Consider the following 21367-nt stretch of genomic DNA (forward strand, 5'->3'; position numbering starts at 1 on the left):
CGTCTTATTAATTCCCACCAATTTTTACTGTTAGTCCTACAAGTTTAATAAACAGCAAATACTTACCTGCAAGTATTGAGATTTGTGGTGGCAACAATATTGTGAGAATTATCTGTTCTGTTTTTCTCCCCAATCTCTTGCAAACCATCTCACAGAATCAGAGAAGTGAGGGTTGTCCAACCCCCTGCAATGCAGGAATCTCAACACATGGGGCCTCCCATCCAATTTGAAACCATACTGGACCCTGCTTAGCTTTGCAACTGTGCTAGCAGTTTTATTGCTGCACCGCTAGGAGGCGAGCAAAGATATTTGAGGGGGCAACCGGCTCCTTTCAAGGTGATCAAAGGAACTCTAAGCCAAGGATTTCCAGTGCTCTTCTCCCATGAGCTCCTTCCAAACGAAAGATTCTGTAGAGTGGCAATATACTCGCTAATTTGCAGAGGAGGACATATTTCTGATCCACCTTCAGCTTCCGTCTTACGTTAAATCATTCTTTCACGATTTGTTTAACTGCCATGGAATGTGGGAAGGGGCAGGAGGAGTGTGGTGCTTCATAAAGCAGACTGGCGGTTCCTAGTCATTACAGCATTGGGCTATCTATTTTGAGAAGGATCCGTAATGTGGGGGCAGGTGGAAAGTAAAGGTGACTTTTGGTCTAAGACATAATATGGTTCCCTCGCTTAGGCCATCTGGTTTGTCTTACAAAATTAAGTCTGCAGCATGGAAGATTCAGCGCCTGAGAAGGGAGTTGTACCAGATGGCTTCTGACTCTATGAACTTAGAAAGAGGTATAATCTGAGTATTTAGAAGCATGGAAACTCAGGTCATGTGATGGTTGAGCGGTTCTGTTTGTAGATGAAGAAATAATAAAAGGTTATTTTCAGGAGGAGAGAATTAGTGACATCTTGTCACTAAAAATAGAAAAACCTTTGGCAGCTGAAGGTGAATCTCCAGGAAAGAAAAGGGCTGAAAGAACAGCTTTAAAAATCCATCTTTTATAGGTTTACAATATGGCAGAGAAATCAGCTTTAGAAGTTCCATGCAGCCAAGAAATGTGTGAGTCACTTTTTAAGATTTTGTTTACTTTTCATACCAAAGGGTATATAATAACATAGCAAGTTATAAAAATGTGTCTTTTTCTTTTACTGCGTTCAGGGTCGTTTTCCCAAGAAACAACAAAGGGTATTTTTCCTTCAAAGTTCCAGAATGGTTTCAGACATGTTTAGTTGGGTTTTTCTCCCCCTCAAGTTTCTACCACAGTTCAGAACACAAATAGATCTTTCTTGCCTCCAAAATAAAAATTTCCTGGCTGGACCCTAAAGCCATTTAAAGAATAAGAATTGGGCTGGCAGAATCATACCAAACAACCATCTAGTCCAGATAAAAGTTCCAGAAGGATGCCAACTTTTTCACTGGCCTTTGCTCACATGCCTCTAAGAGCAGCCTGGCACACATGAATTTAGCTTTTCTTCACCTAAAAATAAAGTTGCTGTATAGGAGGACAGCCAGAAAAAGAGCTCAGAACCCTTACTCCATGCTTGCTCCACATGAATTTATCCATGTTCATCCCCACAACAGATAAAGGAGGAAACAAGACTTGCTGCAGTTACTGGTATTATCACACGCACATTTAAAACAAACTAATTTGGTGTGTACTCTAGAACAATGAAAGGATCAAAAACTCTGGGAAGCAAGGATCCCGGATTAAACCAACCTTAATGGGAAAATAGAGGTGGAGTTAATGCAAGAGACATCTGGGGAAAGTTTCTTGTCAGATTTATCTGGAACTTCTTCAGATTGCTTTCTTGGTTATTATTATGGTTCTGCAACTGTAACTGCACTGAATGTTCCCTATGAGAGAAAGGGTTGCATCTCGCCAGGTACACAAAATAGGATTGCCGGGGCAATAAGATGAAGCTTGAGAGAATAATACGTGTGCCATATGCAGTAAATGAGAAACAAATGTGTACTTATCACACCAAAAATATGATTGTTTGGAAATTCCCTCAGTGCATACTAGACCTGGATATCTTTCCTTAGTTCTCCCCATTTTCACTGTTAATTTGTCAGTTCCCCCTCCTGCTGATTTGATATATGCAATGTATATGCAGGTATATTTTACCAGGAGCAGGCATCCCTTTCATCATGAAGACAAAACCATTTCCCTACAGGTGATTTATCTCTCCCTTGGACACTGAATAAGGAGTTGCTAGACTATCTCTGCAGCATGCATTCTGAGAAGGCAACTTCTGGAAAGAGGTTTTTTTGTTTTGTTTTTAAAGGGGGGCTTAGACAATCTTTCCTACTCTTTGTAAATTGTTTTGCTGCTTGCATTTGTGCAATGAGTGAGCTCGTGTTGAATTTCATGTAGATGCATATCTATAAATCACTTTCCCACATAAAAGCAGCCGAGGAAGTGGGCGATAAAAAAATTAAATAAAACCATACATCCCTCCCCCTTGAAACACAGATTAAATAAAAATTGGAAGACAGGCTAACCAGTAATGAACCCACACTGTTCATTAAAATGACTCAGTGGTAGATTGGATTATAAAAGCTCTCCCAAGTTTCCTGGACAAAGATGTTAGAAAGTGGGCTTTTGTAGTGAGGGCACGCCAAATTTTCAACTCCACTGCATGAAACCCCTACTCCTAACCACCACTAGCACCAATGGCTTCCCTAAAAGAAAAAAAGACTTAAAACAAGACTCTCCTCAAATACTTATTTGGATTCTGAACCAGGCAATTGTTAGTTCCAATGACATTATATAATAATAATAATAATAATAATAATAATAATAATAATAATAATAATAATAATAATATAATAATAATAATAATAATAATAATAATAATAATAATAATAATAATAATAATTTATTATTTATACCCCGTCCATTGGGCTGGGTTTCCCCAGCCACTCTGGGCGGCTTCCAACAGAATATTAAAATACGATAACCTATTAAACATCAAAAACATCCTTAAACAGGGCTGCCTTCAGATGTCTTCTAAAAGTCTGGTAGTTGTTTTTCTTTTTGACATCTGGTGGGAGGGCGTTCCACAGGGCGGGCGCCACTACTGAGAAGGCCCTCTGCCTGGTTCCCTGTAACCTCACTTCTCTCTATGAGGGAACCGCCAGAAGGCCTTCGGAGCTGGACCTCAGTGTCTGGGTAGAACAATGGGAGTGGAGATGCTCCTTCAGATATACTGGACCAAGGCGGTTTAGGTCAGCACCAACACTTTGAATTGTGCTCAGAAATGTACTACTTTTAAAACATCGTTCATGTGTAGAGATGCCCACTGGAGCCTCAGGCCACACAGCTGAGCCCAATATTACATTACAGTCCCCCTGTTTCCTTGGATTTCTGAGCAAAGGAACAGCAAGAAACACCAACCTCCTTTTCATGAAGTAGAGAGCGGCTGCTCTATAACTCTGATTCTACACACACAATTCTCTAGTCTTGCTTTTGGACAGAGATATGTGAACTTTTATTTTGAAGAGACACATTTCAAGTGTATTAGCCAGAAGATCAAACCTATCCTAAGAACAACATTTTTATTTTTTTTATTAAGGAAAGATTATTCTTTGTGTTGGAAAAGTTCAGCTGTTCCTATAAACAAGGGCTCCGAACTTAGGTGTAATCCCAGCTTCCCAGCAGGGTGATCCAGCAACAACAAACTAATGCAGAGCAGCATCTCGTTACATTCTGCTTCGTTTGGGGCTGGCAGCAGCAAAACAAGGCAAGGAGCAAGCTGGCCAGTATTGTGCAAAACAAAACAAAACCCGCGAGAGGCTTTTGAATCCCATCAGCTTGGACAGTGTCTCTTTCATTTCTCCCATGCTATATTCAGTGGAGCCACCATATGTCTCCCGATTTGACACAAATTATTAAGCCTGTTGCTCTCTTCAGTCTCCTGGTGTGCCCAAAGTGCCTCACAGCTGGAAGACAACCCACAAAGCAGAGGGCAGCTTTATTGACTGGCTGTTACCTCCAGTTGTTGTCAATGAGGACAGCTCCTGTCTAGACTAAAGGGAGATTGGAACGACCCGGAGAGGACCCCAGTGTAATCCTGTGAAGAGTAAGGTGGTTTAAACACCCATGAAATCAATGAGATTTATGCAGCCAAACCACGCACAACATTGGAGCCAATAGCCATCATGTTCAATGACTGACTGAATAAACATGAGTGTATGGGGAGCGGTTGTTCTAGTGAAGGAAAGAGATACAGTTAAAAGGTTTTTTGACTATTTAACACAGGGGTTTAACACTTGCGGCCCTGCAGATGTTGTTTGACCACATCTGGTCTTGATGACTGGGGTAGATGAGATTTAGAGACCAACAATATCCAGAGTACTACAGGTTCCCCATTCATTCAGCAAGAGCATACCCTCAGGTTTTCTCTGATGAAAACAGGGACATGTCCAAAGGCTGTTCCGTGAGTCTAATCCAGCCCACTGGTTATTTTAATTCAGCCCCTGTGGCAGTTTATTTCCTGGGGTAAAATCCTAAAAAAAACCCTCAACAACTTGAATCCTAAAAAAAGAATAACAACTTCGGTTGGCCCTTTGGTCGGCCCTCACGGTCCTTCACTTCATCAAATCTGGCCCTTTTTGAAAAAAAGTTTGGACACCACTCATCATCATCATTTTATTATTTATATTCTACCCATCTGACTGGGTTGTCCCAGCTACTCTGGGAGGCTTCCAACATGTATAAAAACAAAATAAAACATTAAACATTAAAAAACTTCCCTATACAGGGCTGCTTTCAGGTGTCTTCTAAAGCAGGGGTAGGCAAACTAAGGCCTGTGGGCCAATTGCCTTCTCAATCTGGCCCACAGATGGTCCGGGAATCAGCGTGTTTTTACATGAGTAGAATGTGTCCTTTTATTTAAAATGCATCTCTGGGTTATTTGTGGGGCCTGCCTGGTGTTTTGACATGAGTAGAATGTGTGCTTTTATTTAAAATGCATCTCTGGGTTATTTCTGGGGCATAGGAATTCGTTCATTCCCCCCACCCCCAAAATATAGTCCATCCCACCATATGGTCTGAGGGACGGTGGACCGGCCCACGGCTTAAAAAGGTTGTTGACCCCCGTTCTAAAGGTTGTACAGTTATTTGTTTCCTTGGCTTGGTGGCAGGGTCACAAAACTTCATACATTTCTCTGATGGATACAGGGATGTCCTAAGGGAAAGCTAGACATTCTGGGATCAAAACAGAAACCAGGATGGCTTCTTTAAATCTGGAAAACAGGGGCATTTGGAGGGTCTGCAAGAGGGCAAGCATGAAAAAGGTGCCCTTCATTCTCTCCCTCTTTCTGCATTGAGGGGAAAGACATCTGCAAGGAGGCCTGAGTTTTTCGCCTCTATGAATTTTCGCCTCTATGAATTTTCGCCTCTATGGGGAAAATGTGCCTCTCTTCATACCAACAACACTTCAACTGTAAATATTTGTGTATAAACCTCATTTATTTGAATGTCATATGCCAGAGACCTATCCTTTTGGGGGATAGTTTCCAGAGCACCCATTTGTCACAAACCCAAAATCTTTCCAGATACGTGGATTGCAGTAGCCCCGGCACATAATTACTTACCACATTGCTGCATGTTCGGTATCTGATATTTCGACCCTCACAGCTCCTGTAGCCAAACAAAATCAAAAGCATGTCAATACCCTAATCCACAAGTCACTCATTTCCATCTGTATTTTGCTAGTCATATAAATCAGACACAATGCACAATTCCGACCACTGAATGTTGTCAAGATGTGCGTTCACCATGATATATTTCATGCTCCTAAAAGGAGCAATGTGAAGAAATACATTCCATAACATGGAGCTCTCTGAAGCTGAGTGAACTGGGAACTCAAAAGGCACAGGTAGTCTTCAGAAGGTTAAACGCCTTTGCTCAAAGATAGTAAATTTATTTATGTAAAATATTTGCAGAACACGCTTTTCATTAAAATACAACAAGGCAGCATACAACATGTCAAATTACAGTGACATCAGTGCATGACTGCAACAAACTATTTTCCAATACAGAACCTCAGAATATTGTGCGGCAACTTAACATAAGGGTTACTGACATTCATTAGGCAATACTATTAAAAAAAAAGGCATGCTGAATTAACTCAGTAAATTTTGACATATGGTCAATCTGTTCCTCATGTGTGTTTGTGTGTGTGTGTGTGGGGGGGGAGAAAGTCAAAGCTATAAGTATGTTGCAAGAAAACTGAAATGAATTTGTTGCCTTAGATTCCCAGCATGAAAGAGAATCAAATTAACACTTTTGAAAGATGAGCATGTTAGTTAAAATTCATAGCTCTGCTGGATCCCCAAAAGAAAGGCTCAAACAGAGATATTTATGACCTATCATTGTAGCCTTCAGTAACTTTGTCCGTGTACCAGTTTCTGTCTCCTGTCGATCCTTTTTCCTTTCATAGGCTACAGGTTTTGTCTTCCCATATGATTTCCCTGACTTTATACATTCAGTCCAAGTGTTCAACAAGTTTGCACTCCAGGGACCAATGCCAGGATTGGAATATTGCTAGGAAATGTATTTGGGGTTCAACAACACCAAGATTATCTTTGCAGAGAAAAAAGCAATCACAAATTAATGAAGGTGGATTTGGAATTCCGAAATTGGAACTACATCATCATGCCTAGTAAAGGTAAAGGGACCCCTGACCATTAGGTCCAGTCGTGACCAACTCTGGGGTTGCAGCGCTCATCTCGCTTTATTGGCTGAGGGAGCCGGCGTACATGTGGCCAGCTTGACTAAGCCACTTCTGGCAAACCAGAGCAGCGCATGGAAACGCCGTTTACCTTCCCGCTGGAGCAGTACCTATTTATCTACTTGCACTTTGACGTGTTTTCGAACTGCTAGGTTGGCAGGAGCAGGGACCGAGCAACGGGAGCTCACCCAGTCGTGGGGATTCAAACCGCTGACCTTCTGATCGGCAAGTCCTAGGCTCTGTGGTTTAACCCACAGCGCCACCCGCGTCCCACCATCATGCCCCTACTTACTGTCTAATATCAAATACTGGAAATCTTTCTTCGGTTTCAACTTTCTGAACTGGGGAACTTTAGAATATACATCTATAGCAACTTTGGCTGGTTGGACAATATTAGGATCAAAATATATGAAAACTCATATATGACTCTTAAAACAATTAAGTCAGTTTGAAGGATATGTAATAGCATTAATGGAAAAACACCAACTCAATAACAGAAGTTCCTGAATTGGGTTTCTCCAGATTATGGGAGGGAGGCTGAAAAGATTTTAATTTTTTTTAAAAAGCAACAACAACACCTTATATATAGGACTATGCCACCTGGCACCTTAATAAATACAAAGAGACTGCAAAATGTTACCAGACCAGGATAAGAATTTTGTAAATGCTGTAGGCTGACTGGAATAAAAGACGGAACAAGATGAAGACTGATGGCCATCTGGAGATCAGAAACAGAAAGAAAATTTCAACCTAAACATTCCAGTTTCTGACAAAGTCCAAGCGCTTTTCTTTTTTTCTCTCATTCTGAACTATAGCACGGCCAACATAATGCTTGAGTTAACGGAAGATCTGTTTCTTTTCTAAGCTGTTGCATGCATGGGAAAGCTGACTTTTCTTAATTTAAGAAGTTGAGCATTAAACTAACATAGTTCAATAAATCCAAACCTTTGAAATTAAAAATGTATTTCAGTTCCACGCCACGACAGAACACCCTGAGCAAATCCACCCCGCTTAGAAGTATTGCAATAGGTTCTGATGCAGCACAATACAAGAACTATCGGTATTCTTAACCCCCATAAAATATATATTTTATAATACATAGGAAAAGGAAAGAGAGCCATACATACTAACAATCTGAACAGTATATTGGCAACCCTCCATGTGTGCCCGTTCAATATGCGTGCATCTGTGCATCGCACTGAACCCAGAAGTGACCTGGAAACGTCACAAAAAGAGGCAGGATGGGGAAGAACGGGGTGTTTGCAGGCTTTTTCAATGGTGTTTCAAATATATGTGATTTCACTGATGCATGCAGTGCCTCCCCCCAAAAAAACACCCCCCCCCCCAAAATGGGGGATTGCCTGTAATTATTACAGCTTCTCTTAAGAAGCCCATTATTCGATTGAAAGAAGAATGGATATTGAAGATGATGGAATATGCGGAGATGGCATGGTTAACCAGGAAGATCAGGCACCAAGAGGACAATAAGTTTAGTAGAGAATAGTCTTCTTCTTGAGGATCCCTCATAGCTGAGTAAGATTGTCTTCCATAAGCATGGTTTTAACAATGAGTCTGAAAGTGACTGTGGAGACCAATTCTGGATCCACATGTCCTTCCACAGTGGGGACATAGGTTTCCAGGCGGGAGTTGATCACTGTGTGGATTTGCCAAGCGTGCCTTCCTCTTAGCACGTTTCTCCCTTGCATCCTGAGTTTGAGTGTCTTCAAAGTCCATGACACCTTTGGTAAAGGCTGTTCTCTAACTGGAGCACTCACAGGCAAGTGTTTCCCAATTGTTGGTGCTTATACTACATTTTTTTAGATTTGCCTTGAGAGAGTCTTTAACCTCTTTTGTTGACCACCAGCATTACGCTGTCCATTTTGAAGTTTGGAATACAGTAGTTGCTTGGAAGACGATAATCAGGCATCCGCACATGACCAGTCCAACAAAGTTGATGTTGAAGAACCATTGCTTTGACACAGGTGATCTTTGCTTCTTCCAGTACACTGGTATTAGTTCACCTGTCTTCCCAAGTGATGTGTAAAAAATTTTGGAGACACCATTGATGGAATCTTTCAAGGAGTTGGAGATGGTGTTTATAAGTGGTCCATGTTTCACAAACATTAAAGAACACTGTAAGAGTTTTAAAGCATTAGCAGGATTCACACAGCGCTTGTAATTTAAATTAACAAAGGGTAAGAATGGAGTATAACAAAGTTAGATAAAGTTATTAAAAGGTAAAGGGACCAGTGACCATTAGGTCCAGTCGTGACCGACTCTGGGGTTGCAGCGCTCATCTCACTTTATTGGCAGCGCATGGAAACGCCGTTTACCTTCCCGCCGGAGCAGTACCTATTTATCTACTTGCACTTGACATGCTTTCGAACTGCTAGGTTGGCAGGAGCAGGGACCGAGCAACGGGAGCTCACCCTGTCGCGGGGATTCGAACCGCTGACCTTCTGATCGGCAAGTCCTAGGCTCTGTGGTTTAACCCACAGCGCCACCAGGGGAAGAATTCTGGAAGCCAGTGGAGGGGTGGGAGGAAGTCCTGGGGTTCAGGGAACCCCATAAAGGTATTGTTATGAATATGGTTTTGTGACAATAAGTGTCTGTGTGTATATGCATATGTGTGTGTGTTTAAAAAAATTATGTTTCTTTTAGAAAATTTGAAAATAAGAAGCCCAATATTCAAAGTGTATCTGAATTCTAGGATACTATTTTAATCCATGTTGTTGTTTTAATTGGGAGTTGCAGTAGCTTGATGATGATCCTCCCCCAAAGCGTTGCTGAAGCGAAAGTGCAAACCGTCAACTGAACAAAACACCGGCCAACATTGTGTCCAAATGACTTTGCTCAAATGTGCAGCTTCTCTTGAGCTAATACAGTTCTTCAGGCATTTTCACACAGTTCAACTTGGGCACAGATCGGCTTGGCACAGAGCAACCTTTGCCTTCAAAGTTAGGTCCCCACGGGCCCCATTTCTTGCAAATAGGTTTGGAGTGAAATGACTGGGTTAGGGTTTTCCATTCATTTGTCAAACAGAAGCAAGGGTTCTGTATAAAGTTTCTTAACACCCTATACTATCAATAATATGCTAGAAGCCTGCAGCCAAAGAACAGGCTGGTTAGTTTAAACTGTGACATTCAGTGCCCCCAGCATTGCTTTTAGGTCTTTGTTGCTGCCCACGTAGGGTCGTTGAGTTATAATACTGCAATGAGAGTAGAAGCTTCAATTGGCAGAATACCCTATACATTCTAGACCAGGGAATGGGAATCTTTTCTTTTTCCCTGTAGAGGTTTGTTCCGGTGAGGGGTCGTTCTGGCAGCATCAGCGGCTTGTCCGCCCTGGGTGCAGGCAACCCATGCTATGCCATTTGCATATAGTCATTGGAGGATAGCTAAAAGGAAATGTGGTCTTCTGGCTTAAATTGGTTCCTTGCCCATGACACAGATTCTCTTGAAGCTTTGTCTCAACATGGGACTCCTTCCTGACCTTTGCTATTAAGCCTGTGCCCTAAGGGAGGCTTAGGAAACAGGCCTTTGGGGACTTTTCACATCTTTCCTTCTAGTGGACAAAAAAGGAGGGGGGAAATGATGGGCAGTTTGAAATCACATGGGAAAACTGAAGTGTTTTATCAGCCATAGTGAAAATGAAACTAAAGAGGTTGTTTCAGCTCAGCTCCATATTTCACCCTTTAAGATCAGAAAAGCAGGCAAGGAGTAGATAGCATAGGCCTTCTTCTTCCCCGGCAACCTAAAAAACACACACGCCGAAACCTATCTGAGGAATATTTTTTTCTGTAGCGGTAACAAAATAAACAACCAGCTGGCAAAATGCCAGCAGCAGTCACTGCAGTCAGCAAACTGGCCAGGAAAATCAAAACACAAATCATACCTTTTGGACTGCCAAAGGCACACATATGGGATGCAGTATATGGGGTAATGACCCGAAATGAGAGCAAGACGAGAAGTAGTAAAGCAGGAGACCAAAAACTATTAGGAATTAATACTTTTAGCATAAATAACATTTCCCAAAATCTCAGGTTTTAGAGAGTCAGCGTTTCTGATGCAAATAATTTATCATAGCTGAAATGAACTAAATGCTAGCCTTTGTGTGGGAGGAGAGGTAGATTTGAGCTTCAAATAAATGTCCCTGGGATGAAACACACTCCAAATTACATCAATGTAATTCTAGAGCACTCATAAAAGTCAATAAAGCTGCACTGAATTTACTCCCAATGTTACTGAGAATGTCTCCCTGCCCGCTTAATGTCTGTCATTTCATAGAGTTAAGCAGTAAAGACCTGCAGCCCAATATTTAGTTGGATGGCTCGAACCAAGATGAAAAACTAGACCTTAACATGCAGTGCTGCGCCACCAGAAGTTCTCCAACCCCTCTGGGTCTTTGTTCTTCCTGATACGAGCTGTGGACCCCAGACAAATTCATCAACAAGATGTCATAAAATTACTACTGTGCTTGCACTTCCATGCAACAATGAAAATGGCAAAAAATTAATAACCAGAAGTAACACAGGATGCAAGTGTAATGGAAAAGAGACCTGTAACAGCAGAGAGTGATTAAGAGTAGAAGCCCAAGGCAGGAGAATCAGCAGCACTCTCTCAGTCTATGCTAACCAGGCTGGTGCTGCAACTTCATTGCAAGTCAGAAAAATGACCACAAGCCAAGCCCTAGTTTTTAAGAAGGTGGAGGACAGCAGAGAAAGTCTCCAGAAATCTGGCTGTGGCCATGACTCCGTTCCCCATAATAAATGAGTGGATATTGGGACCCATAAACTCTCCTATGATATACACAACATGCACAGGCTGCATATTAAACCATCCATGTGTATGGCACTTTGCAGAGTAAACAAGGAGCTTGCCATCTAAATATCTGAAGAGGAGATGGGGACAAACACTGGCAGTGTGTGCAATTATTTCAGTTACTTACACACAGCTATAGGGCGCTCAACATCAAAAAAACGAAGATCATGGACACTGGTTCCATCACCTCCTGGCAAATAGAAGGGGTAGAAATGGAGGCAGTGAGAGATTTTGCTTTCTTGGGCTCCATGATTACTGCAGATGGTGACAGCAGCCACGAAGTTAAAAGACACCTGCTTCTTGGGAGGAAAGCAATGACAAACCTAGACAGCATCTTAAAAAGCAGAGACATCACCTTGCCAACAAAGGTCCATATAGTTAAAGCTATACAGTAGTGATGTATGGAAGTGAGAGCTGGACCATAAAGAAGGCTGATCGCCGAAGAATTGATGCTTTTGAATTATGGTGCTGGAGGAGACTCTTGAGAGTCCCATGGACTGCAAGAAGATCAAACCTATCCATTCTTAAAGAAATCATCCCTGAGTGCTCACTGGAAGGACAGATCATGAAGCTGAGGCTCCAATACGTGGCCACCTCATGAGAAGAGAAGACTCCCTGGAAAAGACCCTGATGTTGGGAAAGATGGAGGGTACAAGGAGAAGGGGACGACAGAGGACGAGATGGTTGGATAGTGTTCTTGAAGCTACCAGCATGAGTCTGACCAAACTGCGGGAGGCAGTGGAAGACAGAAGTGCCTGGCGTGCTCTGGTCCATGGGGTCATGAAGAGTCGGACATGACTAAATGACTAAACAACAACAACAACAGCAACAACAGTGACCCTTGTTTTTTTACAAACTGCCCTGGGTTGTTTGCCAAACTGCTAGTTTGGTCTTAAGACTGGAGCATAATTTTGAAACAGGGTAGGGGTTTTTCTACAGGGAGCAACATTCTCTTTCTAGAGTGAGATGTGTGCATGCATTGGTTCTGCTGCAGACCCTTGGAGCTGCTACCAATCAGAGCAGATAGTATTTCACAGGAAGGACAAATTATCTGACTTCCCATAAATCAGCTCCTTATATCCCAAGCATAGCTGGATGCATTTTGCAGGCGACCACATAAATGAGCTTACAATGTACAGTATATCTGTTAAAAGTCAACCCTGCAATTTGAAAACACAGAGACATTTCTCCCAGTCTTTACCATGCTAACCTCCCCTATCCCATAATATCCTGGAGGCAACGGTAGCTGTTTATACGGGGGAAACCATTTGGAAGATATTTAATGCATTATTCATAATTAACATGGTGTAGCGGTCGGAAATTAGGAAAACCACAACCAAGTTACCAGCCATCTCTGAAGGAACGATTAGCGAAACCTACAGACTAAACTGTCTCTGTAAATTGTCTGAAGTTTGTGACTTCGTGCGGTTTGGATTCAAAACAAGTATTGGAACTTGATGGTTCAACAAGCTTATCGTCCACAAATAAGTAACAAATTCTCTCTGGGTTGGCTGATGTCACCAGCATCGTATATATTTGGCTTGCGTTTCTGCCTTGCGAAACTACTGTGAAGGTAGGTCAGCAGGTCAGTTTTTACAGATGGGAAATACTGCATGTCAGATGATGACTTGCTTACAGTTGGATACTGATGCGCACAAATATGAATCCAGGCAAAAGCCCAACATTCTATCCACTGTATTTCAATAGAACCTGAATGCCAAAGTTCTGGGAGTTCCACGATAGTCAGGAAAAGCCATAGGCTCAGTGAGAGGCATATGCTTTGCATGTAAAAGATCTGAGGTTCAATCCCTAGCAGGGATCCTGATAGGTTGCTGGCAGTCAGTGTTGACAGTACTGACCTAGGTGGACCACAATGGTCTAACTTCAGCCTAAGGCAGCAGCCTGTGTCCTTTGTCTCCAAAGACCACTAAAGCTATGACTGTCCTCTACTTCTGCAACAACAATTTTCTCCTTTTTTAAAGATTGTATTTATATTTTGGGGCGTTTATGTGATTTAATAACAAGGTAGCTGTAATGGTTCTAGGGGTGCTCGTGCGTAAGTTGCCGCCACCCCTGGCTAGGTTGCCTGGTTGAACCCTTTCTGTCTGGACAGCCTCTCACCCGTGGCTGTCTCAATCGCTGGCAGAATCCGTCAGTGGGCGTTTCTTGAACTTCTTCCAGCAAAGACGTTCTTTGATGCCAAGTCTCCTCCTACTCTCCCTGCGCGGAAGTCTTCTGCACAGGGAGGGTGTGGGCAGCGGAGTACCCGTGCTCTCCCTGCTGGTCTCCAGCGAGGAGTCCTGGAGCCCCCTCGCCGATACCCCCATCTGCCCCCCTTCTCCACTTGTGTTACACTGATTTCCTTCCCCAGCAGATGGGCTGCCTCTCTCCCTACTGGGACCCTCTCCGGCATCCCTCTGGAGCCTTCCCTCCGCCTCTGGCTCCGATGGCAGTTCCCTGACAGTAGCTTATTATTCACTCTTTTTACTATGAACCGTGTTGTGAGTGTTTGTTGAATGGAAAGTAGGATATAAATTGAAACCACAGCAGAATGGGTGACAAAGAAAGACATCTGAAAAATAAAGTACAAAGCCATTAGAAAAGTTGTTGGCAAGTATTTTAATAGGAGTATATGTATTGTACTTAAAGTGTACTTGTTACTCCTGATGCCTGCCAATATTTGCATATTGTTCTGGTTACGTTGGCACCAGCTTGGAAATGGCTTCTCCAATGATTGGGGTTCATTTTTGACCCCTTTCCTAATGACACATAACTTTCCTTTTTTGCAGCTGCCACACACTAAGTGGATGCTTTCATTAAGATATAGTCGTACCATGGAAGTCAAACAGAATCCATTCTGGAAGTCCGTTCAACTTCCGAAACGTTCAACTTCCAAAGCGTGGCTTCTGATTGGCTGCAGGAAGCTCCTGCAGCCAATCGGAAGCTGCAGAAGCCCCATCGGACGTTCAGATTCCAAAAGAATGTTTGAAAACCAGAACAATGAATCACTTCTGGTTTTTGATCGTTCGGGAGCCAAAACGTACAACTCCCAAAGCGTTTGGGAACTGAGGTATGACTGCATTCACTATGAGCCCAAGATCCATGGTCAAACAGCAGCAATTCATTTATACCCCGTTAGTGTAGATTTGAAGTTATGCTTTCTTTCTTTTTTGCCCATTGGGCATCACTCTACATTTAATTACAATGAACCACATTTACTATTTTAATGCCCCCATCATCCAGTTTGGAGAGATCCTTTGTAATCTTTTTGGTATGACAAACTGGATAATTTGGTGCTATGAATGAACCTGGCCACTTCATTGTTCACCCCAACTGCATATCACTTAGGAACAAGTTTAAAGCACCATTCTCAGCACAGATTCTTGTGGGGCACAGCTCCTTATATCCAGCCACAGTAAGAACCATCTATTTGCTCCTACTCTACGCTTCCTGTTCCTTAGATGGTTTCTGATGTATAACAAGATGTGTCATTTTATCCCATGACAGCTAAATTTGCTTTGGGATCTTCGGTGATCAAGTTTATTCCAAGCTCTTGGAAAATCCACATACACAATGGCTACCGATATCCACCTGCTTATTAACACTCTGAAAAAACTCCAAAAAGTTAGTGGAACAAGGATTACTTTTGTAAAATCATGTTCATATAACTCCAGAAAGACTTGTTCTTTCTATAAACTTGATAATTTTATCTTTAACAATTCTTTCCACGAATATACCTTGAGTTTATCTAAACTAACTAGCCTACAATTTCCTGGATCCCAAACCCCTGGATTCCTTTTTAAAAACAGCTGTTACATTGCTCAACCACAAAGGCTGATCTAGGGGATAAGTTACATATTTTTGTTACGAGATCGTTAATTTCACATTCGAGTTCTTTAAGAACTCTTGGGTGGATACGATATTATCTGCTGATTTTAAAAAAATATATTCTGATAAAGCCCAGAACTTCATTCTCTTGTCAGCACCATTTGCCTCTCTTCTTCAGACTCCTTTCCTGATTTTTGACTCTTGCTTTGAAGAACAAATGCACCCTTTCCAAAGATATGGAGGTTGGAATGCAGTAAGACAAGAATGATAGTGAATTCATGGTAATGGTTTCATTCTATCAAGCTATTCAGAGAGCAACAGAAGTTTATTTCAAGATGGAAAATGGTATACTAAGTACCTATATGACCATCAAGAGTGAGGAAAAACAGCAAACCAGGGGAATCTCCGCAACCCATCATTCCAGAATTACACCAGATGTGGCTGCTATTATGTTTGCATGCCACAGCAAAGTAGGCTTAATCCACATTAAGCTAGAGCTATGCATTGAATGCAGGTTTTTCTCCATGTATACAAATGTATTACAGATTTGAAATCCGATTTCCCCTATAGTTTAAATTAAATATAATTTTAGAAATACACATTAACTGCACAATTGCCTAATATGTATACAAGGGGACTTAAATTCGTTCCATGAAAAGGTCAATAAATAGCAAAAACTCAGACAGGACTAAAATTTTGGCTATGTATATTGTGCAATGGCAGCTGTTTTTAGGGAATATGAGTTTTGGCTATATAATATCCACATGCTTTCTGAAATGGGAATGGAAAGGTGAGTATTCCAAAGAAAGCACCGAACAATGATTCCTATTCTTCCAATGACTTTTAGAAAGTGGCTTCTTCACATTGCTCTAACTTGGAGCATGACAGCAAGTTGCCCTATCAATGTGGAACAAATTGGTGCATATCAATTCCATGTCACAGAGGGAAGGGGAAAAAGGTGAACAAGCAAAATAAAATGTATATATTATATAAAGTGTCGTGATTTGGGTTTCTCGGTGTGTAAAAACATCTGCTGCTTAAGGCAGAAGGATCCTGATCTGAAGCTGGAAACCGTAAAACACAGAGCAATGGAATCATGGCCAGCTCCATCATCCTCAGCCAAACTTCGCAAACAAAATATAACTTGACAGGAAAGGATGATGACAAAAGGGAGTGTGCAAACAGTCACAGAGGGTGCCAAGTGAAACAGAAAACTTTGGCTCAAAGCTGTGGTGAAAACCACTCTGGGATTCCATAGGTCATCTTAGGAAAGGTTGCTGATCCATTATCTCCAGCCCAATTCTCCTATGGCTAATTTAGAACAGAACGAAATGAATGGGGTTCAAAGGGGATGAAAATTTACAGATTTTTCCGCCCTATAAAAGTGTACTTAACCTATGTACTAAACAATGGGTCAAAGGGTGGAGTGGGGGTTCCTGACAAGATATCAGACTGCAAGAAGAGTCCTGCTGTATCAGGAAGAGGCCCATCTAGTCTAGCACTCTGGTCTCACAGTGACCTCCACAGGAAGGCCACAAGGAGAACTTAAACATTCTATACACCCGTGTTTCCCTGAAACTGGTATCCAGAGGCATACTGCCTCCCTCAATGGAGGTAGAACAGAGCCACTGCAGCTAACAGCCATGGGTAAACTTCTACAGGTGGACATCCAGGCATGCTTCCTTACAGTTACAAATAACTTTCCATAACTTTCCAGAGCCAGTGTGGTGTAGTGGTTAAGAGCGGTAGTCTTGTAATCTGGGGAACCGGGTTCGCGTCTCCGCTCCTCCACATGCAGCTGCTGGGTGACCTTGGGCTAGTCACACTTCTTTGAAGTCTCTCAGCCCCACTCACCTCACAGAGTGTTTGTTGTGGGGGAGGAAGGGAAAGGAGAATGTTAGCCGCTTTGAGACTCCTTAAAGGGAGTGAAAGGAGGGATATCAAATCCAAACTCTTACTCTTCTTCTTCTACTGTAATATAAAATACAGTTTGTAGACCAGCAGGGCAGAAAGGACACCATCTGACTGCATGAGCAAGATTGCTGGATGAAGTATACAGACTTTTTCCATATGCACACTGCATATCCAGTGGATGTGCTTACTATGTTATGTAGCTGATACTAGAAGAAAGCAATTAAAATGTTGATATAAGCATTTTTTAAAAACGAAACAAAACATGAAACGTAAGGCTATGGAACCAGGACTGTTTCCTGAGGGTATCTACAGTATGTTTGGATACTCCCTCGGACCAGCAGATCCCTCCCACCATCCCTTACTACTGGCCATGCCACGCACCTGAGATCAACAACATTCAGAAGGCCATAGGTTCCCTGTCCCTGTTCTATGTTAAAGAGGACTCTGGAGGGTTCCTTGCCCAAGCTGCTCCCAAATTTTTGAGCTGGTACTGCCTGAGCCATATGTGGCTCTACGGTGGTTTTGGAGAACGGTTATTCTCTTACAGATAGGTAGCCGTGTTGGTCTGCCATAGTAAAAAAAAATAAAAATGTGTATCTGAAGAAGTGTGCATGCACACGAAAGCTCATACCAAGAACTAACTTAGTTGGTCTTTAAGGTGCTACTGGAAGGATTTTTTGTTTTGTTTTGGTTATTCTCTTAACCTGTGATAGAGTTACAATATGGGGGAAGCTCAGTGATGTAAGACCTCTGAGATAGTGTGTGTGTGTGTGTGTGTGTGCGCTGTGGAATATGTAGACTGAGCTGTCAAGTCCATCATTTCCTGTTTCCTAGAGTGGGCACACAGGGGAATGGGTCTCCAACAGGGAGGGTGCGGCCAGGTCGAGGTGGGCGCGACCCAAATTAAAGGCTGGATACATCACCATTTCTCTCTCTTGCCTCCTGCTCTTTGTCTGTTGTTCTGCTTCGTGAGATGCCTCATGCATAACAAAGGATGTTCTAAGCCTGAGATTTAGCTCAGGCATCTCTTCATTTTAATCTACAAATGTACCCTATAACTGCAACTTAAGCCTGCCTTCAGACTGCTACTGAATGTGAACTGTGAGTATACTCTACTCTTATTTTAAGAAGACTATGTTTGATTGGGATGCGGGTGGTGCTATTGGTTAAACCACAGAGCCTAGGGCTTGCCAATCAGAAGGTCAGCGGTTCGAATCCCCGCGACGGGGTGAGCTCCCGTTGTTCGGTCCCTGCTCCTGCCAACCTAGCAGTTCAAAAGCACATCAAAGTGCAAGTAGATAAATAGGTACCACCTTGGTGGGAAGGTAAACGGCGTTTCCATGGCTGCTCTGGTTCGCCAGAAGCGGCTTAGTCATGCTGGCCACATTACCCGGAAGCTCTACACTGGCTCCCTCGGCCAATAAAGTGAGATGAGCGCCGCAACCCCAGAGTCTGCCACGACTGGACCTAATAGTCAGGGGTCCCTTTACCTTTACCCATGTTGTATGATTATTCTTTTAAAGAGGGAATGTGTGTGTGGGGGGGAATACCAGGAAGATCTAGACTGCACCAGGGGCATTCTGGATTGCTTCATCTAAAGGATGAAACCAGCTTCTCAATAGCTTCCACTAGCGCTGCAAAGGGGGTGTACTCTGCTATATGCATAAACATGAGTAAGGAAGGATAAGATCAAATCAATATATATTCTGCTACGTTCATACAGATCCCCACATGTCTTATATTGAGATGTGGGATAAAACCAAACAATAATGCACCTATTACAACAACACATATAAGGGTTAGAGAGATAAACAACTATAATAGCCAAATAATTTTAAAAAATACTGGAAAGATCAAATTGAGAGAAAATACAGACACAAACAGTAAAAAAAGAAAAAGAAAAAAAGAAATCCACACTGTAGTCCATCAAGCTCACTTCTTGCCATGGCCTGACTCACTCATGGCATTTCTCACACCTTCCTGGGATTCACCTACAACAATGAATCTACTCATGGACATCAGGGTTCTAGTTTGCTTTGAAATAAAATGCCAACAAGGGGTTTAATGTTGTCAGGAATGTTTTGGGACTACACTTCCCATCATCCCTGACCACTGGTCCTGTTAGCTAGGGATGATGGGAGTTGTAGGCCAAAAAACATCTGGAGGGCCAAGTTTGGGGGTTGCTGATCTAGATTAATCACTGTGCAATAAAAATGGTGTGCCTTCAAGTTAGTAATATGGATGAGGAGGACCCCCCCCCCCAAAAAAAACAATTAAGCAAAGCACAAGGAGGAATCTGTCTTTGTGAAATATTTGGTCACATAACTGATAAAGCAGGGCATGGCCTGACAACATTTCCAAAAAAATGTACTCAAAAAAGAGGAAGGAAAGAATGAAATAGCTGCAGACATGGTAGAAGCGAAGTCCTTCCTTTTACCTTAAAAGTAAAAGGACTTCGCTTTAAAAAAAGGAATGGCCAGGTAAATGGTAGGCTGCCATGGGGCTTTCAGGAAGCACAGTCACTTAGGAAGGTTGTGGAGCACAGAGCACAAGAGAGATAATTTTCAGAATATGATACGACACAATACTATAATCTTTATTGTCATTGTCCCATACAGAACAACGAAATTGAAAAAATCTACAAACCCAATTCAAAAACCAACAAGTCTGCTATCCCAGCCTGGTTAACCCCCTAAAAACTCTGATACCCCATAATTACCGGTAAATACAATATACTCCCACAGAGACTACCTTACACTGTGTTTAAAACCAAAATCGCATTTGGATAGAAACTGTTTCTCAGGCCTAGTCTTTATAACCATGTACCTTCTTCCAGAAGGCAGAAGCTGAAAGAGATTATTTCCGGGGTCCGTACTATCCTGCACTATCTCTGCAACTTTCTTATGACACCTGGAAGCGTAGATTTGATCCAAGGTGGGAAGAGTGCACCCAATTATTCTCTCCGAAGTCTTTACAAACCTGGACAGCATTGTTTTTCCCCTGACCGTGCAGCTCCCAAACCACACACACAGACCATAAGTTAATACACTCTCAACAGTACAATGGTAAAATGCCATCAACAGGTCCTCTGAGATATTATTCTTCCAGAGGATTCTCAGAAAATATAACCTCTGCTGTGCTCTCTTCATCAGGCCTTTGCTGTTTTCTCCCCAGGTTAGGTCATCTCTCAACTCAATTCCCAGAAATCGAAACACCAAGACCTGTTCCACACACAGAACAGGGCACTCAACAAAACCTCTAGGCCACATGTAAGGTAACTGCAACAAGGACCACACACCCCAACCACAAGGATTTCTTCAAAACATTCTCCCCCCTTTGATAATTTTTCATATATAATTTCTTTTCTCATTAATTGAGGATGGATGATGTGGATAAATTTTAGGCACAGGCAAGATCTCCACCCTGATGAACAATTCATACAGGATTTCCTAGAGGAAAGGGTGATGATAGCAGATGTTGTCCCATAAACTTGGCTTCAGTGATTCAATATCTGTGAGACCACACATGGTCAGCTACGTCTTGTGTTTTTTAATGTTTGTGCACACACAAAGTATCCCATGCTTTGCCCCTTTGCTGGAAAGAATGACAACAATAATGGATAGGATCTCTGGGTAAATATTTAGCTTCTTGGTTAACCTATTATCACCTAAGATTGTTTCCTGAGTCCTGGGAGTTCCTCCCTTCCTGTACCCTCCCTTTCCATATTACGCATTTTCAAAGATTATTATAGAAGATTATCGTGAGAAAAATGCACCATTTCTCCCCAGAAGATGTCCAGAAGTAATGCATTGAGGATGATGGTGGCATTTATTAACAATTGGCAGAGGAGGTACACAATCCAATGGCAACAGTTTCAGGACACTTGATCCAAAGAATAATGTGGAGAATTTCAGCCTCAATCATGAGGGAAGGGGCTTCACTTGCTAACTTTGGACCAGATTGAAATCTATGTACCAGACTGAACTGACCAGTCCTGCTAGCAGACGCCCTGTGGGTGGGCAGGGGGTATGAGTTTTGCTTCACAGTTGGAGGCTGCAATGCTTCTAAATA

General features: G+C 42.3%; 1 protein-coding gene across 3 annotated transcripts in view; it reads right to left on the minus strand.

Annotated features, from left to right (window-relative positions):
- The window catches only part of ADAMTSL1 (ADAMTS like 1), a 465616-nt gene that overhangs the window by 192184 nt on the left and 252065 nt on the right, over window positions 1-21367 (minus strand). For all 3 annotated transcript variants that reach the window (XM_081893676.1, XM_081893674.1, XM_081893675.1), the window contains one exon: window positions 5596-5641. In XM_081893676.1, the coding sequence (XP_081749802.1) occupies window positions 5596-5641 (46 nt within the window). The remainder of the gene's footprint in view (window positions 1-5595; window positions 5642-21367) is intronic.

Source organism: Podarcis melisellensis (assembly GCF_964234715.1).
Source record: "Podarcis melisellensis genome assembly, chromosome: 17".
Classification (NCBI taxonomy): Eukaryota; Metazoa; Chordata; class Lepidosauria; order Squamata; family Lacertidae; genus Podarcis; species Podarcis melisellensis.